General features: G+C 39.9%; 1 protein-coding gene across 1 annotated transcript; it reads right to left on the bottom strand.

Moving 5' to 3' along the window:
* Positions 1-10795: 10795 nt before the first annotated feature.
* LOC143857027 (uncharacterized) lies at positions 10796-12503 on the bottom strand. Its single transcript, XM_077367299.1, has 3 exons — positions 12332-12503; positions 11559-12250; positions 10796-11494 (listed from the first exon to the last, which is right to left on the bottom strand). Exons 1-3 carry the CDS (start codon positions 12501-12503, stop codon positions 10796-10798), a joined length of 1563 nt encoding a protein of 520 aa, XP_077223414.1.
* Between the last annotated feature and the right edge of the window lie 14532 nt (positions 12504-27035).

Here is a 27035-nt window from a genome sequence, read left to right as displayed (position 1 = left end):
GCAAACAACCCAAAAGCTACTGCTAAATTCAAAACCTTTCCAAACTTGATAGAATTCTTACTAAAATGCAGATGGTAGTCTTGCAGTTGATTGTCACACCGGTTGTTCATAGACAAGAAAACAGTATCTACCAAACTAATATTTCTTTACCCAACAACAGATGGCTGCCAACATGATTGGGAAAAGGGTGATGACATTAGCCACACTCTCATCACAATGCTCATAGCTAAGCTAGAACACAGGCTAAGAAACAAATTGGGATAAAAATGAAATACAACCTTAAGTTCATACAGGCATTTTCCACAGCCTTAGCCAATGTGACATTTTTAAGCAAAACTTTAGCAATTTAAGTGAGTTAAAATATGCAGGCACTGTCCATAGAAGAATAAGGGAACAACCAGACGATACAAGCCACCTTTTCCTTATGAAAATCCACATAAAAAGGAATCATAAATGTATGTAAAGCAACAGCTTATGATAGCGGAGTTAAAGAAATGAACTAGGTTGCCAACAATTAGCAATACCTCCTAGTTTAGGCACAATTTAGGCACATATCATGGCTCAAAATGAAAACTTCAGTTTTAATAAAAGTAACCCCCTGAACTTTGAAGATCAATTTCCTGCCAAACAAGGTTAACATCCAAAAGTAATGATCATCCCATACATAACAAATTCTAGCATCAGGTACATGCAATATACGAAATTATAACTGAGCATCCACCACAAATTCAAAGTCCAGTCCCTGTAGAAACTCCTTGAATGGTTTCCAAATGATAGTGAACCTCAATCCCATGAAAGAAATGTGGACTAAAAGTCACCATAACAGAAGAATGCAATGTGAACTAAAATGTGGACAAGAAGGATTTCCAAATGAAAAACATTTTGAAAATGAATTTATATGTCCCTGAAGTTCACACAGAACAAAGAGTATTCTATTGTGTCACATATTTGACCCACACAGTTCATTCACCTCAACATATGACTATAACTTCTCACAAAAATAGATATCATCTATTCCCATGCTCGAGAGATATTGTACCAATAAACCTAGCATACACGAATTTTCTTCTGAGAAATAAATGCTGAGAAACCAAGACTACATGGAGAACAACATGAAGACTCAATTTATTGAACCAACAACTAGCAGATCTAACAAGAATCAAATAAAAAATTATGGATCTATCCGGTTTCACGCCAGCTTATCCTTAAACAACATCAAGATCTAAACATTGACCAAGCAAAATACTTTTCAGAGGGGATTAATATAGGAAATTATAAAGAGATTTAGATCGATTTTACCTTAGCACCTTACCTTCTCTTTTGAAATTTCAACCTCAGCCACGTTCTTTCTCTGAATTTCTTTCAACTGGGCTCAGATTCAAGCCCTTTTTCTCCTTTTCTTCTCCAATGACGATTTTGTAGAACAAGATTAAGACCTCTCTAAATCTAATGGTAAAAGGTTAGATCTACAGTTAAAGATAATGGAGATGAAGGAAATTCAAATCTGAGGTTCGGATATTTAGAACAGGGTTTCTAAGTAAAGAAAACAAAATATAGCAAAATAATGATGATCGGCCGGAGCTGATGCCGGAGATGAGTGAAGAGGGAAAAAAATATATAGTGATCGGAGAGAAAGAAAAACCGAGGGTTAGAACTTCAGACGAGGGTTTCTAGATCCAGATCTCCTCTCTCCCTCTATTTATTTTCAGATCCGAGCTTCCCTCCAACATTGGCCAGCATCCGACAAGGGCTTGATCGGAGGAGGAGATCAAGCTTTCCTCTGCAATTTCTCTTCAACTCCCTCTCCCTCTCTCTCTCTGCTTGTTTTAGATCTCTCTCTCTACTTTTCTCCTCAGATCTCAGATCTCAGATCTCAGATCTCAGATCTGAGATAGCAATGATCGGCCGGAGTTGGAGGTTCTCGATGGGGATTTGGGGTTTAATGGAGGTGGTGGAAGCTAGAAGAAGAAGAAAAGGAAAAGAGAAGTCGGGTATTGGGATGGAGAGATGGTGGTGCAGACCGGAGAAGACGATCGGAGGGAGAAAATAGTGAAATCTCTCGCTCTCTCTTTGGATTTCTCACGAAAATGAGCTCTCTTTCTTTTTTTTTTTTTTATTAATTTCTATATATACTCATATAAAGGCTGCTGATATTAGCACACCACAAATTGATGGGCGCACCGCATTTCATAGGCGCATGAAAATTGATGAGGCGCGCCCGCCAGATTTGTCTTATTCGGCTTGGGCGCGCCCATCACAGGATAATTCACCCCCTTTCTCAACCTGATATTCCCTACTGCGGATAAATCACTCCCCTTTTTGTATTTATACTACGCTTCCTTCTCGGCTCGTCCTATATACCATTTCTTGGGAGATTCTGCCGAAACTTTACGGAGACCTAGGTGGGACCATAAGCTACTCTAGGGTTCAATTTGGGACCCCAACTCACTGATTTGATGAGGCTTCGCACAAGCGACGTGAACTTGGGTCCGGTCAAAATGGGGTGTCTACAGATGCCCCTCTTTGGCAGAGCGTGCTTGTCACACGAATGGCAAAGCTGAACAAACGACACATTTTGACTGACCCGAAAGCAAAGTAAATTTTTGGATTTTCAGTTTTAAAACGATATCCACAAAGATTAGACTCCACCAACAATAAGGAGATAGCCTCTCACCGACTCTTAACTCGATAACTAAGACATCTCAAAGATATAGCCTCTCTCTAATACTCATGACTCAACTATTTAAATTAGCTAGCAAAGCTAAACGAACAGTAAGAAAACACAAACACACTACTATATTATTTTTTATTTATATCAGGCTAAATCAAAGTAAACATGACAATTGTTCAAAGAGCACGAACCAAAAAAACCACTTCAATCACTCAAAGAGTTTTCAATTTTTTTATTTTTTTAGAAACCACAATACAACTTGTCTAGGACAAGCATAAATCCAAACACTCAAAGAGTTTTTCTTTTTCAGAAACCTGCAAAAAATAGGCCAAAGACCACTGTAGTGAAATTCGTCCAAAACAAATTCAAAACCAAACACTCAAAGAGTTTTTTTTTTTTTTTTATATATCATGCGGATCAGTCTAAAACTTGACCAGTTATTAGGGTACTCGAATATTTGAGCCAAACTCAAACACCCAATACCGAGGCGAAACTAAGTCTCAAGCCTGGCGATAGATATACAGATCATTGCTGAAAATAAATCTGTTTAACTATCCGAGTAACTCTGACTCCTCTCTTTCAAGGTAGCGAATCACTCCGGGTCACGCGGTTCTGTTAAACAGTTCCACATAAACCCAAATTCGTATGTCCTGCTAAACAGTCTCATACAAACCTCTTCGCAGATACACATGACTCCGAACATGTTAGGAAGCTGCACATTGCGGAACGATGATTAGGTAAGTCACTACTTGACATTACACTACTAATCATCAGGGTACTAAACACCTGGGCGAAGGAAGGAAAGACCAATCTGCGTAACACTGGATCAGAAATATTTTCCTTATTGCAACCCTCAAAATGATCGAAGAAAATTCCAAACCGTGTAACACAGGTTCAGCGAGTTCTTCCATTAAAAACCTTTCAAAAAGACCAAATCGTGTAACACAGGTTTGGTAATTTTCCTTTTTGCTAAAAATCTTTCAAAAAGACCGAACCGTGTAATACAGGTTAGGTAATTTCTATCTCTGTTAAAAACCTTTCAAAAAGACCAGACCGTGTAACACAGGTTTGGTAATCTCTATTTCTGTTAAACATCTTTCAAAAAGACCAAACCGTGTAACACAGGTTTGGTAATTTTCATTTCTGTTAAAAACCTTTCAAAAAGACCAAACCGTGTAACACAGGTTTGGTAACTTCCTATCTCTGTTAAAAATCTTCCAAAAAGACCAAACCGTGTAACACAGGTTTGGTAACTTCTTATCTCTGTTAAAAATCTTTCAAAAAGACCAAACCGTGTAACACAGGTTTGGTAATTTTCTTTTCTGTTAAAAATCTTTCAAAAAGACCAAACCGTGTAACATAGGTTTGGTAATTTCCATTTCTGTTAAAAACCTTTCAAAAAGACCAAACCGTGTAACACAGGTTTGGTAACTTCCTATCTCTGTTAAAAATCTTTCAAAAAGACCAAACCGTGTAACACAGGTTCGGTAATTTTTCCTCTTAAAACTTTCTCAAAAAGAAATTGAAGGAACAACCAGATAGTGTAACACTAAATCTGATGATTTCTTATTCTATTAAAACATTCTTCAAAACACTTGAAGAAAAGACCAGACCGTGTAACACATATTCTGGTAATTTCTATCCTTATTAAGAAAACCTTCAAAACAACATAAGAAAGACCAGAACGTGGAACACGGAATCTGTTAATTTCTATCTTTATTTAAATCTTTCAAAAGATCAGGAAACTGAGAAACTCATAATGACTGAAAGAAGAGATCAACTCTTAATGATTTCAAAGATGAACTAGTCATCTCTTCACTAAGAGCAACTGAAATACATGACTTTGGTCAAAGACCGGACCCAAGTAACTTGAATGAATTTTAAAGTGCCAACCCCTTTTAAAAGATGCAAAGCATTCGACTAAAATTTGAAAATCTCTGGAGTGAATTCTAGACTCCGCTGGGATAAAGATTTTTCAAAGAAATTCAACTCCAAAGGAGAATAACTTGACTAAGAAACTCAATATAAAGAACGTACGAACTTCTCTAGTCTCTATTTTATGAAAATATCTATCTCAAATATCAATGATTACTTGACATCTTTTATGACGTAAGTTATAAAAGATGCCCCTAGTATGATTACTTCCACGGCAAAATTCATTAGAGAGCAACACAAAATGAATGGGCCAAAGGCTTTCATTAATGAACATTTGGGATTACAACAAATTTTTCTCATGAACAATTGGGTTTACAAGGCTTTTCACAGATACAAGAAACTTGTTCTATTCAAAATTTTCTCATCTCTGCCATCTGCTGATACTGGAACTGAGCTGAAAGCTTGTCGACATCTGAACATTGCTCTGCTTTACATTATCCACAGGAACTACAAATTCTCTGCTTCTCCGAGTCTCTGAGCCTTTATCACCCCGGCTTTGGGAGGAGTACTGACTAAACAGGACTTTGAAAATTGACTTTGACTCGACAATTGACTGACTCTGATAGACAATGACCAAAGACTTTGACAAGTTTTAAACAAGACTCCAAAAGAGACTGAATCTGCTTCTTAAACTGATAAACATTTTAAAATGGTTAAAGGTCCACCACTCTTAGAGTCTTTTAAATACTATGTTTAAAGATGTTTCATCCTTTTTTCAAGATCTTCGTTATGGTTATTATCCCTTCAGATTGCTTAGTTTCAATCTCCTTAACTCAAAGAGTAACGAAAGAAGCTTTGATGGCACTTACTCAGACATCAAAGAAGAGCCAAAGAGAAAAATAAAAGTTCAACCGGCTTTCAGAAATCTCTGCCCCTCATGAAGTCCTGCCATGACTAATTCACTTTTTTGGGTTTTTGATTTAGCGGACCGCATGCCATACTTTTTGCCTGGACTGTCTGCCCTTGCAGATTTTCCATCCAGCAGGCTCAATGCCCTAATTTTTGCCTAAACTGCCCTTTCGGGTTTTCAGCTTAGCGGGTCTAGGACTCCATCATTTTTTTTATTTTTCTGTTTCTCTACAAACCTGGGCCTAAATACACCAGAAAGACTTTCAGGTAGGCTTAGGTTCGAAAAAGGCTAAACCTTAATGTGTTTGCATGTAATTGGACCGAATCTGGACCCTCCAGACTACCTACGTATCTCTGAAGAAAATGGGAATCAGGTCTGCGTAGTTCGCCCCATTTGGACTTCAAGGAATTTTCTTTCAAAAAGCTGCAAGAGACTTGACCGAACCTGAATTGAACAGGCTACCTAGGTACCCTTAAAAAGGGATCAGGTCATAACGTAGTTCAAACCTTTTTTTTTACTAAAATAAAAAAATGCCCCTAGTTTTGGGTTTATCAAAGAAAACAAGTTTTTTATAAGCCCAAAGGGTTTGCAAAATGGTTTAAAATATTTAGGTTATCGGCTCAAAGCTGAGGTCGATCAAAGACGGCCTCTTGGTGTATTTAAGCATAATACTTTTTTAACTGATCCAGGTTTGTAGGTTCATTTAATTTTTCTCCATTCTCATTGAGGAGTCTTACAGCTTTTCCAGGCAGGACTTCATCTACGATGTAAGGACCAGACCAGTTTGGCCTGAATTTACCTCTCGGATCAAACACCGGTGTCCTGTAGAACTTCAGAACAAGATCTCCAGGCTTCAAATCACGGACACGGACTTTCTTATTGAAAGCTCTCTTGATTCTTCTCTGATATCCCTGGATATGATACAAGGCTCTCAGCCTTTTCTCATCTATCATCTGCAGCTCATCATACCTGGCTCTAGCCTAATCAGACTCTGGCAGGTCAGCTTCCATCATCACTCTCAAAGAGGGAATTCTTAGCTCAATAGGGAGGACTGCCTCCATTCCGTACACCAAAGAGTATGGAGTTACACCTGTTGAAGATTTGATCGATGTCCAATAAGCCCATAAGGCATATGGAAGCTTATTCGACCAATCCTTATACGTCTCAGTCATCTTACTGATAATGACTTTGATATTTTTGTTCGCAGCCTCTATAGCCCCGTTTGTTTGAGGTCTGTAAGGAGATGACTTGTGATGTCTTATTTTGAATTCTTCACACAGGTGTAACACCTCTTTCTTGAAATGCGACCCATTATCTGAAATCAGCTCATGAGGCACTCCATACCTGCAAATAATGTTGGCACGGATGAACTTCGCAACGGTGTTTGAAGTTATGGAAGCATACGAAGCGGCTTCAATCCATTTCGTAAAGTAATCAATTGCGACCAGAATGTACTAATGCCTGCTTGAAGACCTCGGATATACCTTCTTAATTATATCAATTCCCCATACTGAAAACGGCCATGGAGAAGTCATAGAGTGCAACTCCGAAGGAGGAACATGAATAAGATTTGCATAGACTTGACACTTATGGCATTTCTTCACAAAGGCGAAGCAGTCTGCTTCCATTGTGGGCCAATAGAATCCAAGTCTCAAAATTTTTCTAGATAACATCTTACCATTCATATGAGGTCCACAAACCCCTTCATGAGTCTGCTCAATAAGCTCTGCAGCTTTGTTTTCATCAACACAGAGAAGCTATATGCCATCAAATGACCTTCTGTACAGCTCTTCACCACAAATAATAAAGTTGGCAACCAACTTCTGAAGAGTCTTCGTCTCTTTGCTTGAAGCTTCTGGAGGATGTCCTTTACCAGCAATAAGATTTTTGATATCTGTATACCATGGCTTCCCATCTGGACACCTGGCTGAAATCTCTATAGCATTCACATGCGAAGGGGCCCACTGAAGTCTTACAACTAGCGGCTGGACCTCCATTGATACAGAAATGTCTAACATCGAGGCCAAAGTAGCCAAAGCATCAGCGAAATGATTTCTAGTCCTTGAAAAGTGAGTGAATGTAATGTTCTTGAACTTTCTGACCAAAGATTCCAAATAAGTGTTATAAGGGATCAATTTATCTTCTCGAGTTTTCCATTGCCCATTAATCTGGCAAATGATCAAGATTGAATCCCCAAACACATCAATATCCTGAATTTCCAAAGCTAAGGTTGCCTCTAACCCGGCGATGCAAGCTTCATACTCAGCCATATTGTTGGTGCACTCAAATTGCAGCTTGATAGAAACAGGAATATACTCTTTCCAAGGGGATATAAGCACAGCTCCTACTCCTTGTCCTCGACTGTTTACAGCTCCATCAAAGTACATAAGCCACTTAGTACTCGAAGCTTCTTCTTCAATATCCATGATCTCTTCGTCAGGAAATTCTGCCTTCAGAAAAGCATTCTCTTCAACAAGTGCATCAGCCAACTGTTCAGCAATGACACGCCCTTTAACTGATTTCTGAGTGACATAAGTGATGTCAAACTCAGACAATAACAATAACCACCTTGCGGTTCTTCCTGTAAGGGCGGGCTTCTCAAACAAATACTTTAGCGGATCCATCCGTGAAAGCAAAAGGATCTTGCTTGAAAGCAAATAATGCCTAAGCCTCTGGGTAGCCCAAACTAATGCTAGACATGTCTTTTCCAAAACAGTGTACTTTAACTCGTACTCTAGCATCTTCTTACTGATGTAGTAAATGGGCTTCTCCCTTTTAGACTCTGAATCTTGCTGAGCAAGCATGCAACCCATCGCTGTATCTATGATAGACAAGTACAACAATAATGGCTGGTCTGGAATGACAGGCGATAGAACAGGGGGCAAGGATAGACACTGCTTAATCTTTTCAAAAGCCTCCTGACATTCTTCATTCTATTTCTTTGACGAATTCTTCTTCAGAAGCTTGAAAATGGGTTCATACGTCATCGTCAGATGTGCTATGAACCGTCTCAGATACTGAACTTTGCCAAGGAAACCTCGGATCTGCCCTTCTGTTTTCGGCGGCTGCATTTCTTGAATCTCCTTGATCTTCTGTGGGTCCACTTCGATCCCTCTTTCGCTGACCATAAACCCTAAGAGCTTTCCTGATGTAACACCAAAGACGCACTTACTCGGATTTAGGCAAAGCTGATACTTCCTGATTCTTTCAAAGAATTTTCTTAATGCAATTATATGCTCAGGTCGAGTCCTGCCTTTCACAATCATGTCATCGACATATACCTCGACCTCTTTATGGATCATATCATGTAAAAGAGTTGTAGCAGCCCTCTGATATGTAGCACCAGTATTTTTCAAACCAAACGGCATCACCCTGTAGCAGTAACTACCCCACTGAGTAATGAACGCTGTTTTCATCATGTCTTCTGGCGCCATCTTAATCTGATTGTAGCCTGAGAATCCATCCATAAAAGATAGAAGAGCATGACCAGCTGTATTATCAAGCAGGAGATCAATGTTTGGAAGAGGAAAATCATCTTTAGGACTTGCCTTGTTCAGGTCTCGAAAATCGACACACATTCGAACTTTTCCGTCCTTTTTGGGCACCGGTACGATGTTCGCAAGCCACTCTAGGTATTCAACCACTTGAATGAATTTTACCTCTAACAGCTTTTTAACTTCTTCGTAAACCTTCAATTCCCATTCAGTTTTGAGTTTTCGGAGCTTTTGCTTCTTTGGCTTAATACCAGGGATTAAGGGTAGTCAATGCTGAACAATTTCCTCACTTAATCCTGGCATGTCATCATATGACCAAGCAAAAACTTCCTTGAACTCTTTAAGTAGGGTGATTAATTCCTCACGTTCTTCAGGAGATAAAATTTTGCCAATTCGAATCTCCCGAATCAAGGTTTCGTCACCTATATTCACAGTTTCAATTTCCTCTTCGAGTGGTTTTGCTCGGCGACTCTCATCCTGTTGAATCATGTATTTGATTTCAGGGGGAGTGTCGTCGGCATCCTCATCAGAGGGGGAGTCTTGATTGTTATTATTAAGATTATCAGATTCTGAAGCAGAAACGTTAGAAATAAAAGTAGAGACAGGAATGTACACAGAAGAATATTTTATTTCATTGAATGTTGAATCAAGTACATCAAGTGATGAATTACCCACATCGGACTTTACAATAGACTCTTGAAACAAATTTACAGACTCAATAGATATATTGACATCTGTGTCAATTGACTTTGAACTATGCATTGAAAGAATATCTGACTCAGCATCTGACTCAATCCCGCTAGAAGAAGGGGAACCACCATCGACTTTAGGAGACTCAACCTTTATAGTACCTGCATCAAAAGAATTGTTAGAATAAACAGACTCTGAATCAGACTTAGAGACTGACACATACTTACGGACAACTGACTCTTTTGAAGGGACATGACTATATAGGAAAGTAACCTGAGGTATGACCTGAAAGGTCCAGTTAGTCAATGGTTCCTCTGCTGGGGTGATTAAATGAGTAGGATTCAGAATCACGGCCCTCCGATTAATCACGGCAATAGTCTGCAAATCTTCAAGGAACATTGAATTCAGTAGGCTTGGCTCTATATGTTCTGCCCAATCAGCTTCTGACTCAGCTTCTGCAATCTGCTCACCTGTCTGCTTATCTTCTAATTTCAGATCAAAGAAAATTTCAAAACCCGGCAACCTCTGTCCTGAACTCTCGTCCAACCAAATCTCGGCAAAGCCACAGAAAGGGACATCTGCGCCCTCTTGTCGGAACCGGCCGTTCATTGTCAAATTAATCGGCGCCATTGGTAATTCTAACCCCCTGCGTCGACATTCGGCCCATTTCCGCATCAACTGTTTCATCTCTTTAACCTCTTTCTTCGAGGGCTTGTACCCCAGCCCAAATAGACCGTTGAAGGATTCGAACTCAGGGAACTCGGTCAAACCCTGATGGTATTTACCCAGCCCTGCACCTGGCATGTATCCCTGTCGGCGAATCATCCTGACGACATTTGAGTTTGTACTGGTCAGGAAACAAATTTCCTCATTCATAGCTTCCTTAAAGGTGATGGCAGTCATCTCTAATGAAAATCCAGTCAAACTAATATCCTCAGCCTTCTCCATAGTTAGGTCCTGAGTAATCAGTCCTATTTCCAGGTCCGGGTCCCCCTTTACAGTTATCACTCCATTTTTGTGAAGAAACTTCAGCTTTTGATGGAGAGAGGATGGGACAACCCCGAACTTGTGCAACCAAGGGCGGCCAAGCAATAGTAGAAATGAAGCTTTGATGTCCAGAACCTGGAACTCTATTTCAAAGTCTTCTCCTCCGATCTATATTTCAGTGACTAGAGTTTCGATCACATCTCGGCGAGTGCCATCATACGCCAGAATATCCTGTTCAGATGGGATGAAGTCCGCAGGACCAAATCCAAGAGTTGTCGCAGTAATCAACGGGCAAACATTCAAAGCAGAGCCGTTGTCAACCAAAACCTCTGGTACTCTCTTCTTGTTACAGACGACGGTAATCTTCAGAGATTTTGTGTGGTCTCGGCCTTCAGAAGGCAGATCATCATCAGTGAAAGATAAAGTCTTAGACACTCTTGTCATGGCAACTAAGCTCACCAGCTCATCAGGAGTAGTGTCTACAGAGACTTGTGCTGAGTTAAGCTCTCGAAGGACTAACTTTCTATGCTTGGATGAGGCCATGAGTAAGCCCCATACTGAGATATTGGCCTGAGTCTTCTTCAACTGTCTCAACAAGCTCTCCTCTTCTTCATCTACGCTGACCTTGTTCTGCCTCGTATTCTCTGCATTCCTTGCAACTTCTGCAGGATTTTCTACACATAATTCCTGAGGTTTGAAGACACGCCCGCCTCGGGTTATATGACGCATCTCATCACAATGGTCATTTAGTAACAACAGTTCGTCCTCCTCTATCCGGACAACATACGGCTCTTTACCATCTTTTTCTTCAAAATCCTCAGCCTTTAGGACGTACGGAGTTTTCCTTGTATTTCTGGCACTGTCAGTCTGAAAATACACAAGACTGAGAAGAAGACGACTCAGCAAATTCATCATCATTGAAGGAAATCACGTAACGCTCTTTCCTTTCTGCCCTTTCCAGCTCCCTATCATCAAACTTCATGACATAGGTTTTTACTGTGGTAATGGCACAAATAAGGGTTGATGGATCAAGCAGAGGCTCACTAGCAAAAATTGCATTGGTAGTAGGAGGAGGCATGGCATGATGGTTGGGAAGTGGGTTCTGAGTGACGTTTGGTCTCTCCACTGCCAACTCGTCTTTGTCAATCATATTTTGAATGGCATGCTTCAAGGCCAAACAATTTTCAGTCAGGTGCCCATGACCTCTGTTATATTCACAGTATTGGTCCATTTTCCATAATGCGGGTAAGGGATTAGGGGGAGGTTTGATATCTGGGAGCCGGATTTTTCTGTCTTTCATAAGTCTCTTGAATATCATTATTATAGGATATGGCAGATGATCGAATTTCCTGTCAAAGGTACCTCTCCTTGGCGCCCTTGCAGCTTCGGTAACGACTCTGGCCACAGGCCTGATGTAATTGACAGCGTGAATTTCTTTGGGCTGGACCATAGGTCTTTTCCCTTCTCGGATCTCTGTAGAAACCTTGGCTCTCAAGCCTTTTGCTATAGCATCCTCTGTCTGAGTACCAGTCTTGATCAGATGGTCAAAACTTCGATAGTGCTGAGGAGGAAGAAAATGAAAGTACTGAGGAGACAAACTTTTCAGAACCAGCTTTATCTGCTCTGATTCAGACATTCTTTGACTTAGCTGGGCAGATTTGCGTCTCCAGCGCCTGATAAAGAAAGTAAAGGTCTCCTGAGGACCTTGCTTCAGCTGTTTTAGGTCCCTCTTCGTGACCTCAATACATTCCTCCATTGAGAACTGCTCTATCAGCTTTTCAAAAATATCTTCTAAGGTTCTCACCTCTTCCAGCTTCAGCCTTAAGAACCACTTCTTGGCGATTCCTGTCAGAGAGATCGGGAACAACTGAGCCATCTGCTAAAGGCTCAGACCGTACTGCTGTGACAAAATGATAAACCACCTCATATGATTGCGTGGACATCCGGTTCCGTCATATTTATCATAATCCGGGGTTTTAAAGTTTGGCGGCAAAGATACTGTCGAAGACAGTATTAATTCAGAGACGTCGAACTTTTTAGGCCCCTGGACCTTCATTTGTTCCATCTCTTGGGCCATCCTGCTAAACTTTTCGGACATTTCCTTCTCAAATTTTTCGAACTTTTCTTTTCCTCTATCAACCCCCGGAGCACAATACTCTGCAGCATATTGGGCATCATCTATATCAACCTCAAAGGGCGAGATAGCAGGTCTACGCGCTTCCAGAGATGTAGCACGAGGAGGCTGAAGTACAGGTTTAGATGTGAAAGTCTTATCACTTATCTGGGTCTTCATGTTTGCCATCTCTTCTTTCATACCCGCCATGTCTCGGGTGAGATTCTTCATCATCTCTTGCATACTGAGCAGAAGGTCCGTTGGGTCTGCCATTTGGTTTACTTCAAAGGAATTTGAAGACTCTGGTGAAGAAGGTAAATGCACTGTGGATGACACAGGGGAATCAAAGTGACGAACGAGTCTAGACACTGAAGTAGGTCTAGACCAGGCGGGTTTAGCTTGGGAGTCCTTTTTGGGAGCAATGGTTGCTATCTTTCAGAATCTTGATTGGAAGTTAACAAACTAGATTAAATGATTGACAAATGAAATAAGATAGTTTGCACCAATAGAGAGAAAAGAACAACAAACATCCTTTGTATTGATCATATTGACAGGTTACAACGTCAGCGATTGGTTACATGAAAAATGATGAAACCCTGAATTGCCAACTGTCTATAACATGTATCAAGTAAAATTTCTTCCTTTAAATTTTCATCTATAATGAAATCAGATTTACAATCTTTGACTCTGATTATATTCAAGTAAAACAAATGAAAACAATAAAAGAAATGACAATCTCGAGCCGAAGATCTTCATGGTTCACCAATCCGAGCTCTTCGATTTGCTGGCTCTCCAAATACTCCTCCCTTTCGAAGCTTAGACATGAAAGCGGATCTCCTCTCCGTGATTTTGTCTCTCCAAGCAGCTACTATGGATGCAATGAGATCAGGAGTAAGGTCTTCACAACAAGGTGGTGTGATAACCTTAGGGGGACACAAGATTCCAATAATCTGAGAAGGGAAACACAAAGGTGCATAGAAAGATGATTTTTCTAAGCCCATAAGATGGACAAATGAGTATGGGCAAGTACTGGTAACAATTTGTGGACATGATTAACTCACCCAACGAATTTGGTTTTCCCCTATGCTCTGCAACCAATGGTGCCATTCATTAAGCTGAGGTTGCTTAATCTTTACCTTCCAGGAATGAAAACTCTTAAGGGTGTACTCAATGCGGTTTGGTGGTTGAAGGATAGTGAGTTTTCCACATAACCACACGTATAACAGCTTGACACATCCGAAAAAATTGTCCTGCACCTTTTTACTAGCAATAAAGTCTAACCCATAAAAGGTTTCAGCTAGCATTGTAGGGACATGATTTCTCCCCTCATTTATCTGATCTATTATTGTCAACAAAGTGAAAGGGGCAGCACTAGAGTCCCTGCGAAGAACATGACGTGCAAAGACAGCAAATACTAAGGCATTACGTCGACACTCCTGAAAACGGGAGTCAGTAGGATTGACGTTTTTAGAAAATAGTTCAATGAGGGCTTGAAATTGCACATTTTTCTCAGTTAAGCATGGCAAAGTTTTCACGATTTTATTTTCAAAAAGTTTGCAAAAAAGATCATGAGGGGAGTCTACGCTTGAAGGTCGGATCCAAAGTCCCTCAGGAGGAAGCTCTAACAAGGCACACCAATCTTCAAATATGGGACAGAGTTGAAAAGACCCAAATCGAAAGACATGGAAAATAGGATCCCAACATCCAGCAGCTGCTTGAAGAAACTTCCAATTTATACCGTGACTATTCAGATGAGTAAATGAACCGATGAAACACTCAGCCATACTCCATTCTTCACACCTCAGCGGAAAAGATTTAATAGTCTCAGCTATCCACTTGTCTAACAAATTGTTCGCCATGATCAGACCTGACACTCAGATATAACAAGATGATAAGGGAGGGAAGATAACCTTTAAGTAAATAATAAGAATAAACTTGACAATCAAATATACAGGAAGGATACAATCGGGGACATTGGATTTTTCATCAAAGATGAGAGATCACCAAGAGATCAGACAATAGACCGCGGCCATAAAATGACAAAAGTAGGTCGCAAACCGGATCCAAATCTGGCGATGAATATCATCAACTATGCGATCAAGAGGATAAAAACGATAGACCATGGTCATAGGGATAGCAAATGAGCTATCGGCCAGATCTTAAGACAAAACAGGCAAGGATCTAATCCTATTGAGCGATGTATGCATAAAATGAATTTATGATATAACAAGAAGGTGAATACATAATCATAGGGTAACAAATAAATTGTGACCACGAGAAAAATATGTACAGGCCACTGACCAATGAAACTGAAAGGATACAAATACAACTGATCAAATCAGAAGTTCATACTAAAAGTAGGTTCTAAGCTAATCCAGACTATACATGGGAATCAAGACAAGGTAAACTGACTCCAAAGTATAGCAATCATGCTTAACATGTTTTGGATAAAATCCAGCAGCATAGCGGCTATACAAGGAGGTCAAGGCCCAGACTAAGTGAACTGACTCTAAAGAGTAGCCGTTATGCTCAAAATATGTTGCAAAAAATTCGGCAGCATAACGACTAAATAAGAAAGTCAAGGTAAGGCAAACTCATGGTTTAACTAACTCTAAAGGATAGCGGTTATGCTCAAAATATTCTGAAAAATTTGGCAGCATAACGACTAGACAAGAAAGTCAAGGTAAGGTAAACTCATGGTTTTCCTAACCCTAAGAAATAGCGGTCATGCTCAAGGAATATTCTTGATAAAATCCGGCAGCATAGCGGTGCTAGACAAGAAAGTCAAGGTAAGGTAAACTCATGATTTTCCTAACCCTAAGAAATAGAGGTCATGCTCAAGGAATATTCTGGATAAAATCCGACAGCATAACAGCTATATAAGGGATACTCATAGCTCAATCGAAGGTATATGAATAATGGTTACCAGAGAAAGGTAATCAATTGATGGACTAACCAAAGGTGGGAATATACAACAACGGGTCAAACCCTATAATCAACAGATCAAGGGCTAAACCTGGCCAAGGTAACGGCGGTCAAAAGTCACTGACTAGACCTAGATCTGAATAAGGAATGGATATAACCAATTGAAATGAATAAGGAATCTCTAACTAAGAGGAGAATCCTAATATATATAATCAGTATATATAGGTATATACACATACACATATATCCTAACCAGAGGCACCAGCCCTAATCTAATCTAACTGAGTCAAAGAAGTCTCGACTCAAGACAGACTAATGAGTGTGTACTAGGACCGTGTTGTAGCTACATAAAAATGAGCTACCCTAGTCTACAAATGGGACAAAGCTCCTAACTCTAGGCTCCACATGTGTGAGCAACACATGTTCGTCCTATATGAATGCAATATACTTTATATAAACACGTGTACTTCCTAGTTGGATTTCACTAGGTCAGTAAGTATATATATAATATATATAAAACAAAGTAGGGCTCCGGACTCAATCTAATGGGTACTATACGTATGAAACATACTTAACATGTATAACACAAGTACGCCCCATGTTATACATAGTATGCTTCATTGCTCATCGACTGCTGTAGACAAAAGTACGCCCAATGTCTACGGCTGCAGCACCGGCGCATAGCTTGAAAATAGATACAACAGTCCCGTCAGGGTAATGAACTCCCAGTCTGGCACGCACTGTATCTATTTTCGTAGAGCCAAGAATAATGAAAAACAATGAAAAAAGTAAAAAAAAAATATGATAACATATGGTGTGCAGTGTGTGAATCCTATATTTTAATTATGCACCTATCTGGTGCCCCTGGATTCTAACGATAGGATTCTCATTTAAAACGATTTAATCCCAAATTTCTCCAAAGTTAGTAAAAATGGCATTTTTATAGAGTTAGGCAATGTTTCAAAAAACTCCCCAGCAGAGTCGCCAGCCTGTGGACCCCGATACGAGGACGGCGAGAGGGAACGAGTCCCTACCACCCTCTGGATCATCCACGTGTGAAGGAGAGCTCTACCAAGGAACTCTCAAAACGGATGCCACCCTCATAGCATAGCACGAGTGGCAATATAAAAAGAAAGAGATATGTCTCGATCCAGAGCCAAGGCTCGAAACCAAGACATACCTGAAATAAACTCAGAGTCGCCATCCATGGATATGCCATGGAACCCTAAAATCAAATCCTCTGTGCAATGGATAACCAGAAATATATATGGGTTCGTGCCTGGTTACGAATGGGGAAGGTCTGAGAGCACCCCAATTCGTCCGAGTGCAAGCACTTGGTCTCTTATGCCATTTTTATTAACTCCAAAGAAGTTTGGGTAAAAATCATGTGAAATGGGAACAATCCTCAGGAATCGTCTACCTGAACATGCATTTCCTGAGGATAAAGATAATAAACACATATAAAATAAAATGAAAGATGTGTCACTTAAGCATAGCTAGGTTACGAGTGACAAGCCTAATGAGTGTCTAAGTTCTGATGTGCAAACACATGCAAGCTATAGCTAAAGGTATATGATCAGTACAAGAAAGTAAGAAAACACAAAAAAATAACTACTCAACAAATCCTAAGACTCTAAATTATTAGCCCGAGTCCTCGGATGATCTGATATTCATCCAGAGAAGCCTACGTATCCCCACCTCCACGAGAATCAAGGCAACGCAGTTCTTCGCACCTATTCTAAGCTATGATGCCTAAGACACCTAGCCCTCTATCCTAGACTCGATCTAAAAGACCGGACCAGTTATTAAAAGTTTCTTGTACGATTATTTAAATTCTAGTGAATTGTGGATTTTAGGACACCCTATATGTCCTAACTAAATGCAGATTAGCTCTAAGCTAATGCAGGTGGTTCCTACAACCTATGTGTAACTAGGCTGTATTTCCTAAGGAAAACAAAGGGTGTACTAGCGTATCCTACTCTAGTCATTACTCGGCGATGTGGATCGCCGACTGACCGGACGGAGGCGCTCCTATAACTCTAGGACAGACCCCTAACTCTAAAACAAGCACACACCAAACAATCAATCAAACAACCTATCAAAAGAAAACTCCTAACTCTGAAACTCTCTATCTAGGAGAAACTCCTAACTCTGGAGGAAGATCTTTTGAAAACAAGGTTTTAAAGGTTTAAAATGTCATTTACAAAAGTTTGGCTGGACTTGGGATATAAATCCCAAGTTGCACTACGTACCTCGGAAGAGGATCAAGCCAACGTAGTTCGAAACGAACTCTCCTAATTATTGTTTCTAAAGCACTCAACACTTTAGGCTTTTTAAAGGTTTTTTAATGTTTTTGATATATTTTTTAAAAGTTTTCAAATGTTTTTGAGTTTCAAATTTATAATGTTTTTGGATTTTAAAGCTTTTCCAATGTTTTTTTTGAAATTTAAAGAGTTTTCACCCTTTTGGTCAAAGACCTAAGGGAACATACAAATCAAAACCCTAGAGCTAAACCCTAGAGCAAATAGGGGAAACCCCTAAACACGGTAAACTAATAAACAAGGATGATGAAATGGTCTAAGACCCCAAAAGGCAAAGCTCTAATCAGACTGGGCAAGTCTCTAGCGAATAAGAGCGACGACCACACTAAGGAAAAGCTGCTAAAAACAACTAAAGAAAAGGGGGAAATGAGTCAAAGACTCTCTAATAAGGACAAAATGAATCAAAGACTCCCTAATAAGAACAAATGAATCAAAGACTCTCTAACAATGCCATCCAAAGGACGAGTGAGCCAAAGGCTCTCTAATACTACAACTTAAAGGAGGAATGAGTCAAAGACTCCCTAATACTACCACTAGAAAGGATAAATGAGTCGTAGACTCCCTAACACTCTATAAGGGGGGGATAAATAAGACATAGCATGTCTTTTAACTCAAAAGAGAGAGAAACCAGGGGAGGTTCTACAAATGAGGCACTGTATGCCTCCAATGGGAAAAGGTGGGCTCTAAGCAACGAGGCTTGTTCCCAGAGGAGAGCTGCCTAACGAGACAAAGCGTGTCTCCCATGATGGAACTCGCTAATAAGACCAAAATAATCTCCTAAATGAGGAAGAGAAACTACCACTTAAAGGTTTCTAAAAGACTAGAGAAGTCTTTAAATAAAAGAGGGGGAACACTACTTGGACTAAGTACGTCCCATGAGGTTGGGCTTGCTCTATAGAGACACAAATTGTCTCTCTAAAGGGGAGGCTCCGACTATCGCCATCATTGCCCTTGCCTCCAATTGAACACATAAGGGTATTCATATATGCTCCTTTGCTTCCTTCATCAGCTTTACCCAATACAACTTTTTGCATCTGAAGGATTGCATGCTCTAGTAGAAAGGCCTCACCTGTCTCAACAAACTGTTGGAAAAGTACCCAGCCATATAGCGCATAATGCATCTTCTGAGTGATGCCTAAAGTAGACCAGGTCAATTTAATGATCCTTAAAATCTCATCTGCTCCAACTATAAGATGACTTTCCTCAAGAATGTCAAAGACACTAGAGAGTAACTTCTCATACAGCTTAACATTCAAATGATATTCAGCTGTCCAATAATAGGTCTCACCTGGAATACCAAACCTTGCAGGAACACATGACAACTTTGAAGCAAATCTTTTGATACCTTGCAGAACCTCAGCGCGTTCAGAAGGGGACTTTCTTGCAGCCCATTCCTCAGTATTTCTGAGCATTTCAAGGAAACATCTGACCATCCCATGTTCATCTTTGGTGAGGTTAACAGAAGTGCAGAGAAATTCTTCAAGAACATTTGCCTGTCTCTTCTGCCATTGCATATAAGACTTGTCATAAAAAAAAATCAGATTTGCAAATGCCATTTAAGAGTTCCAATGATATTTGAGGAACATCAACTTGTCCAGACATTGTTCTAGAAGCAAACTGTATCAAGCCTTGCTTAATGCATGCATCCATTGCTTTCGAGATCTTGATTTCACCAGAATCATCAGCAGCAAACAACCCAAAAGCTACTGCTAAATTCAAAACCTTTCCAAACTTGATAGAATTCTTACTAAAATGCAGATGGTAGTCTTGCAGTTGATTGTCACACCGGTTGTTCATAGACAAGAAAACAGTATCTATCAAACTAATATTTCTTTACCCAACAACAGATGGGTGCCAACATGATTGGGAAAAGGGTGATGACATTAGCCACACTCTCATCACAATGCTCATAGCTAAGCTAGAACACAGGCTAAGAAACAAATTGGGATAAAAATGAAATACAACCTTAAGTTCATACAGGCATTTTCCACAGCCTTAGCCAATGTGACATTTTTAAGCAAAACTTTAGCAATTTAAGTGAGTTAAAATATGCAGACACTGTCCATAGAAGAATAAGGGAACAACCAGACGATACAAGCCACCTTTTCCTTATGAAAATCCACATAAAAAGGAATCATAAATGTATGTAAAGCAACAGCTTATGATAGCGGAGTTAAAGAAATGAACTAGGTTGCCAACAATTAGCAATACCTCTTAGTTTAGGCACAGTTTAGGCACATATCATGGCTCAAAATGAAAACTTCAGTTTTAATAAAAGTAACCCCCTGAACTTTGAAGATCAATTTCCTTCCAAACAAGGTTAACATCCAAAAGCAATGATCATCCCATTCATAACAAATTCTAGCGCCAGGTACATGCAATATACGAAATTATAACTGAGCATCCACCACAAATTCAAAGTCTAGTCCCTGTAGAAACTCCTTGAATGGTTTCCAAATGATAGTGAACCTCAATCCCATGAAAGAAATGTGGACTAAAAGTCACCATAACAGAAGAATGCAATGTGAACTAAAATGTGGACAAGAAGGATTTCCAAATGAAAAACATTTTGAAAATGAATTTATGTCCCTGAAGTTCACACAGAACAAAGAGTATTCTATTGTGTCACATATTTGACCCACACAGTTCATTCACCTCAACATATGACTATAACTTCGCACAAAAATAGATATCATCTATTCCCATGCTCGAGAGATATTGTACCAATAAACCTAGCTATACACGAATTTTCTTCTGAGAAATAAATGCTCAGAAACCAAGACTACATGGAGAATAACATGAAGACTCAATTTATTGAACCAACAACCAGCAGATCTAACAAGAATCAAATAAAAATTTATGGATCTATCCGGTTTCACGCCAGCTTATCCTTAAACAACATCAAGATCTAAACATTGACCAAGCAAAATACTTTTCAGAGGGGATTAATATAGGAAATTATAAAGAGATTTAGATCGATTTTACCTTAGCACCTTACCTTCTCTTTTGAAATTTCAACCTCAGCCACGTTCTTTCTCTGAATTTCTTTCATCTGGGCTCAGATTCAAGCCCTTTTTCTCCTTTTCTTCTCCAATGATGGTTTTGCAGAACAAGATTAAGACCTCTCTAAATCTAATGGTAAAAGGTCAGATCTACAGTTAAAGATAATGGAGATGAAGGAAATTCAAATATGAGGTTCGGAGATTTAGAACAGGGTTTCTAAGTAAAGAAAACAGAATATAGCAAAATAATGATGATCGGCCGGAGCTGATCCCGGAGATGAGTGAAGAGGGAAAAAAATGAATAGTGATCGAAGAGAAAGAAAAACCGAGGGTTAGAACTTCAGTTGAGGGTTTCTAGATCCAGATCTCCTCTCTCCCACTCTTTATTTTCAGATCCGAGCTTCCCTCCAACATTGGCCAGCATCCGGCAAGGGCTTGATCGGAGGAGGAGATCAAGCTCTCCTCTGCAATTTCTCTTCAACTCCCTCTCCCTCTCTCTCTCTGCTTGTCTTAGATCTCTCTCTCTACTTTTCTCCTCAGATCTCAGATCTGAGATAGCAATGATCGCCCGGAGTTGGAGGTTCTCGATGGGGATTTGGGGTTTAATGGAGGTGGAGGAAGCTAGAAGAAGAAGGAAAGGAAAAGAGAAGTCGGGTATTGGGATGGAGAGATGGTGGTGCAGACTGGAGAAGACGATCGGAGGGAGAAAACAGCGAAATCTCTCGCTCTCTCTCTGGATTTCTCACGAAAATGAGCTCTCTCTCTTCTTCTTTTTTTATTAATTTCTATGTATACTCATATAAAGGCTGCTAATATTAGCACACCACAAATTGATGGGCGCACCGCAATTCATAGGCGCACGAAAATTGATGAGGCGCGCCCGCCAGATTTGTCTTATTCGGCTTGGGCGCGCCCATCACAGGATAATTCACCCCCCTTCTCAACCTGATATTCCCTACTGCAGATAAATCACTCCCCTTTTTGCATTTATACTACGCTTCCTTCTCGGCTCGTCCTATTTGCCATTTCTCGGCAGATTCTGCCGAAACTTTACGAAAACCTCGGTGGGACCATAAGCTACTCCAGGGTTCAATTTGGGACCCCAACTCACTGATTTGATGAGGCTTCGCACAAGCGACGCGAACTTGGGTCCGGTCAAAATGGGGTGTCTACAGCGTGATTGGTTACATGTTCCTTTGCATACCAAATCAAATCTTCCTAGGTCAGTCCGTATGGCTCGCAAAACGCCTCGATAGCCTCGATCCAAGTAGTGCACTCGAACTCACCATCGCCATAGTAGATAGAAATTTCACCCAGTTGAAAATGCTCCATAGATTAGAGAATCATCGCTTTCCTAGATCTACAGTAGATAGAACTCCCGCCGAGCCTAGCTCTAATACCAATTGACGTAGGATGGGCGCGCGATCGATAATGGCGATGCCGATCCCAAAAAAATAAGAAAAGATAATTGTGGTGCTCAAAAGCTAACTCACGTTGGAGGGAAACACCATGAAAGAAGTGTAAAAATACTTTTCTCCACAAGAAAATAACACTTTTCATTCAATACTTTATTGTCAAAAACCAAGATCTCTTCCCCCTCGGGTTACAATTTAAATAAGAAACTAAGTAAAATAAAAACTTTAAAGATTGACAATAGAAATTACTGAAAGATATAGAAAAATAGCAACTAAATATTAACTTGCTGTCCACACAGTAAGCTTCATATCCAGGATTCTTCAAAAATCAGCAAATGGAGAAAGTACTATTGTGAATAGAGTAATTACTAATTGAGCAGCTTCTCAAAATGGAAAGAAAACCAATACAACTAAACGTAGCTCCACGTAATCTTAGAGGATAACAACATGTCCATCTTGAATTGACTTCAACCAATTTTATAACTCTTTATTTGGCGTCAACCGTCTACTCGCTATTTTCAGCAAAGTCACATACGGTAATTATTAACTAGAGAAATAAGGCAGTCTTGCAAAGGTTGTCCTATATTGAGAAGTTGCTAATATTAATAAAGGATGGATGTGAGGATAAAATGGGATTACTTGTGGGCCCTCTTTGGATGGTCCATCCGTGCCATGTAGACATGAATGAGATGATCATAGTGTCCAGCATTAGTCACCCCCTCTTGAAAGAAACTATACCTCGAGTTTTGTTAAGTGTTGTTTACTATTTGAGGAGCAAGGATCAAGGTAGCCACAACGGGGGTACTTCTTACGCCTACCTCAAATTGAAGTCTTCTCCAGCGAATAATATATTTCTACTGTGCTATTAATCTGACCCTTTTGGGTGGGCGGTGAAACTTGATTCGACTAGAAAACATGCTCTCGATATGCTCATCCAACCGGGATGGCGGAGGCAAAAAGAAGCCTTCACTACTCTCAAAATTATGGGTTGGAGAGTAATCGAGGTGGCACCAATCTTCGTGCTTCAAATGATAGACCCACTCATTTATGCAACTCTCTAACTCTGGCAAGTGTTCCATCGAGGCCTCAAACTTACACTTAAGGTCTTGCAAAGCTCACTCCATTCCGAGGCACAACTCCCGTTCTTTATTTAATTGGCGTATCATATTTTCTGCTTGACATTCCAATTTGCTAATGGTGATCTTTAGATCTTCCATTTTTGGATTTTGCTGCTCATGAGAACGATGCCGAATGGTTCGATTCCTCCAAGCTTGTTGAATGACATATGTTGCCCATTTGATTCTCAAGTAATTGTCCTGGGCAATTTTCTGACGAACCCAACTTTGAATAATAGAGGCGGAAGTAACATGACTTCGGTATTCCTTCTTAGCCCGGTACATTAGCCATGCCTTTTGAATTGTAAGGCATGTGGCTTTCCTTCTAGGAAAGTAATTGGCCTTTTGCGCTTTTTGCTGATGAAGTTTTCTAGCCTAGAAATCTAAGGCCTATTGATAAGTTACTGGTGCAAACATTTTCAAGAAACGACCATGTACCTCCTCCCAATTATCGAATGGTGGTTGCCTCAATTTGCGTGGTTCTTGTTCCATGAGTATCAATAAAGATTTGGCGCGATTGGTTACAGGTTCCTTGGCATACCAAATCAAATCTTTCTGGGTCAGTCCTTATGGCTTGCGAAACGCCTCGATAGCCTCGATCCAAGTAGTGCACTGAAACTCACCATCGCCATAGAAGATAGGAATTTCACCCAATTGCAATTGCTGCATAGATTAGAGAATCATCGCTTTCCTAGATCTGCAATTGTTAGAACTTCTGCCGAGCCTAGCTCTGATACCAATTGACGCAAGACGGGCGCGCGATCGATAACGACGATGACGATCCTAAAAAAAGAAAGAAAAGATAATTGTGGTGCTCAAAAGCTAACCCACGTTGGAGGGAAGCACCAAGAAAGAAGTGTAAAAATACTTCTCTCCACAAGAAAAGAACACTTTTCATTCAATACTTTATTGTCGAAAACCATGCTCTCTTCCCCCTCGGGTTACAATTTAAATAAGAAACTAAGTAAAATAGAAACTTTAAAGATTAACAATAGAAATTACTGAAAGATTTAGTAAAATAGCAACTAAATATTAACTTGCCGTCCATACAGTAAGCTTCAAATCCAGGATCTTCCAAAATCAGCAAATGGAGAAAGTACTCTTGTGAATCGAGTAATTACCAATTGAGCAGCTTCTCAAAATGGAAAGAAAACCAATATAACTAAACTTAGCTCCATGTAATCTTAGAGGACATCAACATGTCCATTTGGAATTGACCTCAATCAATTTTATATCTCTTTATTTGGCATCAACCAGCTACTCGCTATTTTCAGCAAAGTCACATACGGTAATTAATAAGTAGAGAAATAAGGCAGTCTTGTAAAGGTTGTCCTATAATGAGAAGCTGCTAATATTAATAAAGGATGCATGGGAGGATAAAATGGGATTACTTGTAGGCCTTCTTTGGATGGTCCATCCATGCCATGTAGACATGAATGAGATGATCATAGTGTCTTGCATCAGTCAGCCCCTCATGAAAGAAACTTGACCTCGAGTTTTGTTCAGTGTTGTTCACTATTTGAGGAGTACGGATCATGGTAGCCACAACGAGGGTACTTCTTACGCCTACCTCAAATTGAAGTCCTTTCCAGTGAATCAAATATTTCCATCGTGCTATTAATCTGACCCTTTTGGGTGAACGGTGAAACTTGGTTCGACTAGAAAATGTGCTCTCAATATGCTCATCCAACCGGGATAGCGGAGGCTAAAAGAAGCCTTCACTACTCTCAAAATTATGGGCTGGATAATCATCGAGGTGGGGGCCAATCTTCATGCTTCAAATGATAGACCCGCTCATTTATGTAACTCTCCAACTCTGTGAAGTGTTCCATCAAGGCCTCAAACTTACACTTAAGGTCTTGCAAAGCTCACTCCATTCCGAGGCACAACTCCCGTTCTTTATTTAATTGGCGTGTCAAGTTTTCTGCTTGACATTCCAATTTGCTATTGGTGATCTTTAGATCTTCCATTGGTGGATTTTGATGCTCATAAGAACGATGCCGAGTGATTCGATTCCTGCAGGCTTGTTGAATGACATATGTAGCACATTTGATTCTCAAGTAATTGTCACGGGTAACTTTCGGACGAACCCAACTTTGAATAATAGAGGGGAAAGTAACGTGACTTCGGTATTCTTTCTTAGCCCGGTACATTCGTCATGCCTTTTGAATTATAAGGCATGTGGCTTTCCTTTTAGCAAAGAAATTTGCCTTTGAGCTTTTTGCTTATGAAGTTTTCTAGCCTGGAAATCTAAGGCCTGTTGATAACTTACTGGTGCAAACATTTTCAAGTAACGACCACGTACCTCCTCCCAATTATCGAATAGTGGTTTCCTAAATTTAAGTCGCTCTTGTTCCGTGAGTATCCATAAAGATTTGGCACAATTGCCTGCAGGCTACTTGTCATACCAAACCAAATCTTTCTGGCTAAGTCTGTATGGCTAGCAACACACCTCGATAGCCTTGATCCAAGTAGTGCACTCGAACTCACCATCGCCATAGAAGATAGGAATTTCACTCAGTTGCAATTGCTCCATAGATTAGAGAATCATCGCCTTCCAAGATCTGCAGTAGATAGAACTCCTGCAGAACCTAGCTCTGATATCAATTAATGCAGGGCGGGTGCGCGATCAATAACGGCGATGACGATCCTAAAAAAAAAGAAAAGAAAATTGTGGTGCTCAAAAGCTAACCCATGTTGGAGAGAAACTCCAAGAAAGAAGTGTATAAACCCCTTTTCTCCACAAGAAAAGAACACTTTTCATTCAATACTTTATTGTAAAAAACCAAGATCTCTTCCTTCTTTGGTTACAATTTAAATAAGAAACTAAGTAAAATAGAAACTTTAAAGATTGACATTAGAAATTACTAAAAGACAAAAAAATCAGCAACTAAATATTAAATTGCCATCCACATGGTAAGCTTCAAATCCAAGATTCTTCCAAAATTAGGAAATGGAGAAAGTACTCTTGTGAATAGAGTAATTGCCAATTGAGCAGCTTCACAAAATGGAAAGAAAACCAATATAACTAAACTTAGCTCCACGTAATCTTAGAGGACATCAACATGTCCATCTTGAAGTGACCTCAACCAATTTTATACCACTTTATTTGGCATCAACGGGTTACTCGCTATTTTCAGTAAAGTCACATACGGTAATTATTAACTAGAGAAATTAGGCAGTCTTGTAAAGGCAATCCTATATGAGAAGTTGCTACTATTAAGAAAGGATGCATGGGAGGATAAAATGGGATTACTTGTGGGCCCTCTTTGGATGGTCCATCCATGCCATGTAAACATGAATGAGAGGATCATAGTCTCCTACATTATAATGTAAATAGAGTTTTTTAAAATTCAAAATTTTACTGAAATATGAGGAACAATAGCAATCCTAAAGAGCTGACATGTGTATCAAACAGAGAGCTATAGTCATCCTGTTTGAACAAGGTACGCCCTCGATATTTTTGAAAATGAGTTGTACGGCCCACACCGTAGGATGATCCAAACCGTCCATTTGA

The sequence above is a fragment of the Tasmannia lanceolata genome, unplaced genomic scaffold (assembly GCF_043159265.1).
Source record: "Tasmannia lanceolata isolate RefF3 unplaced genomic scaffold, GAP_Taslan_0.1 ptg000024l, whole genome shotgun sequence".
In the NCBI taxonomy this organism is placed as follows: Eukaryota; Viridiplantae; Streptophyta; class Magnoliopsida; order Canellales; family Winteraceae; genus Tasmannia; species Tasmannia lanceolata.
The sequence above is the reverse complement of the archived record's forward strand: the minus strand, read 5'-3'. Positions and strand labels throughout refer to the sequence as shown.

Bases quoted from the DNA above. Each gene is read 5' to 3' on its own strand.
- LOC143857027 (XM_077367299.1), bottom strand. From the start codon at position 12,503: ATGGCTCAGTTGTTCCCGATCTCTCTGACAGGAATCGCCAAGAAGTGG. The intron at 12,251-12,331 runs GTCCTCAGGAGA...TGTCTGAATCAG, and splicing joins CCTAAAACAGCTGAAGCAAG to AGCAGATAAAGCTGGTTCTG. The intron at 11,495-11,558 runs GTGATTTCCTTC...GTGTATTTTCAG, and splicing joins CAGAAAGGAAAGAGCGTTAC to ACTGACAGTGCCAGAAATAC.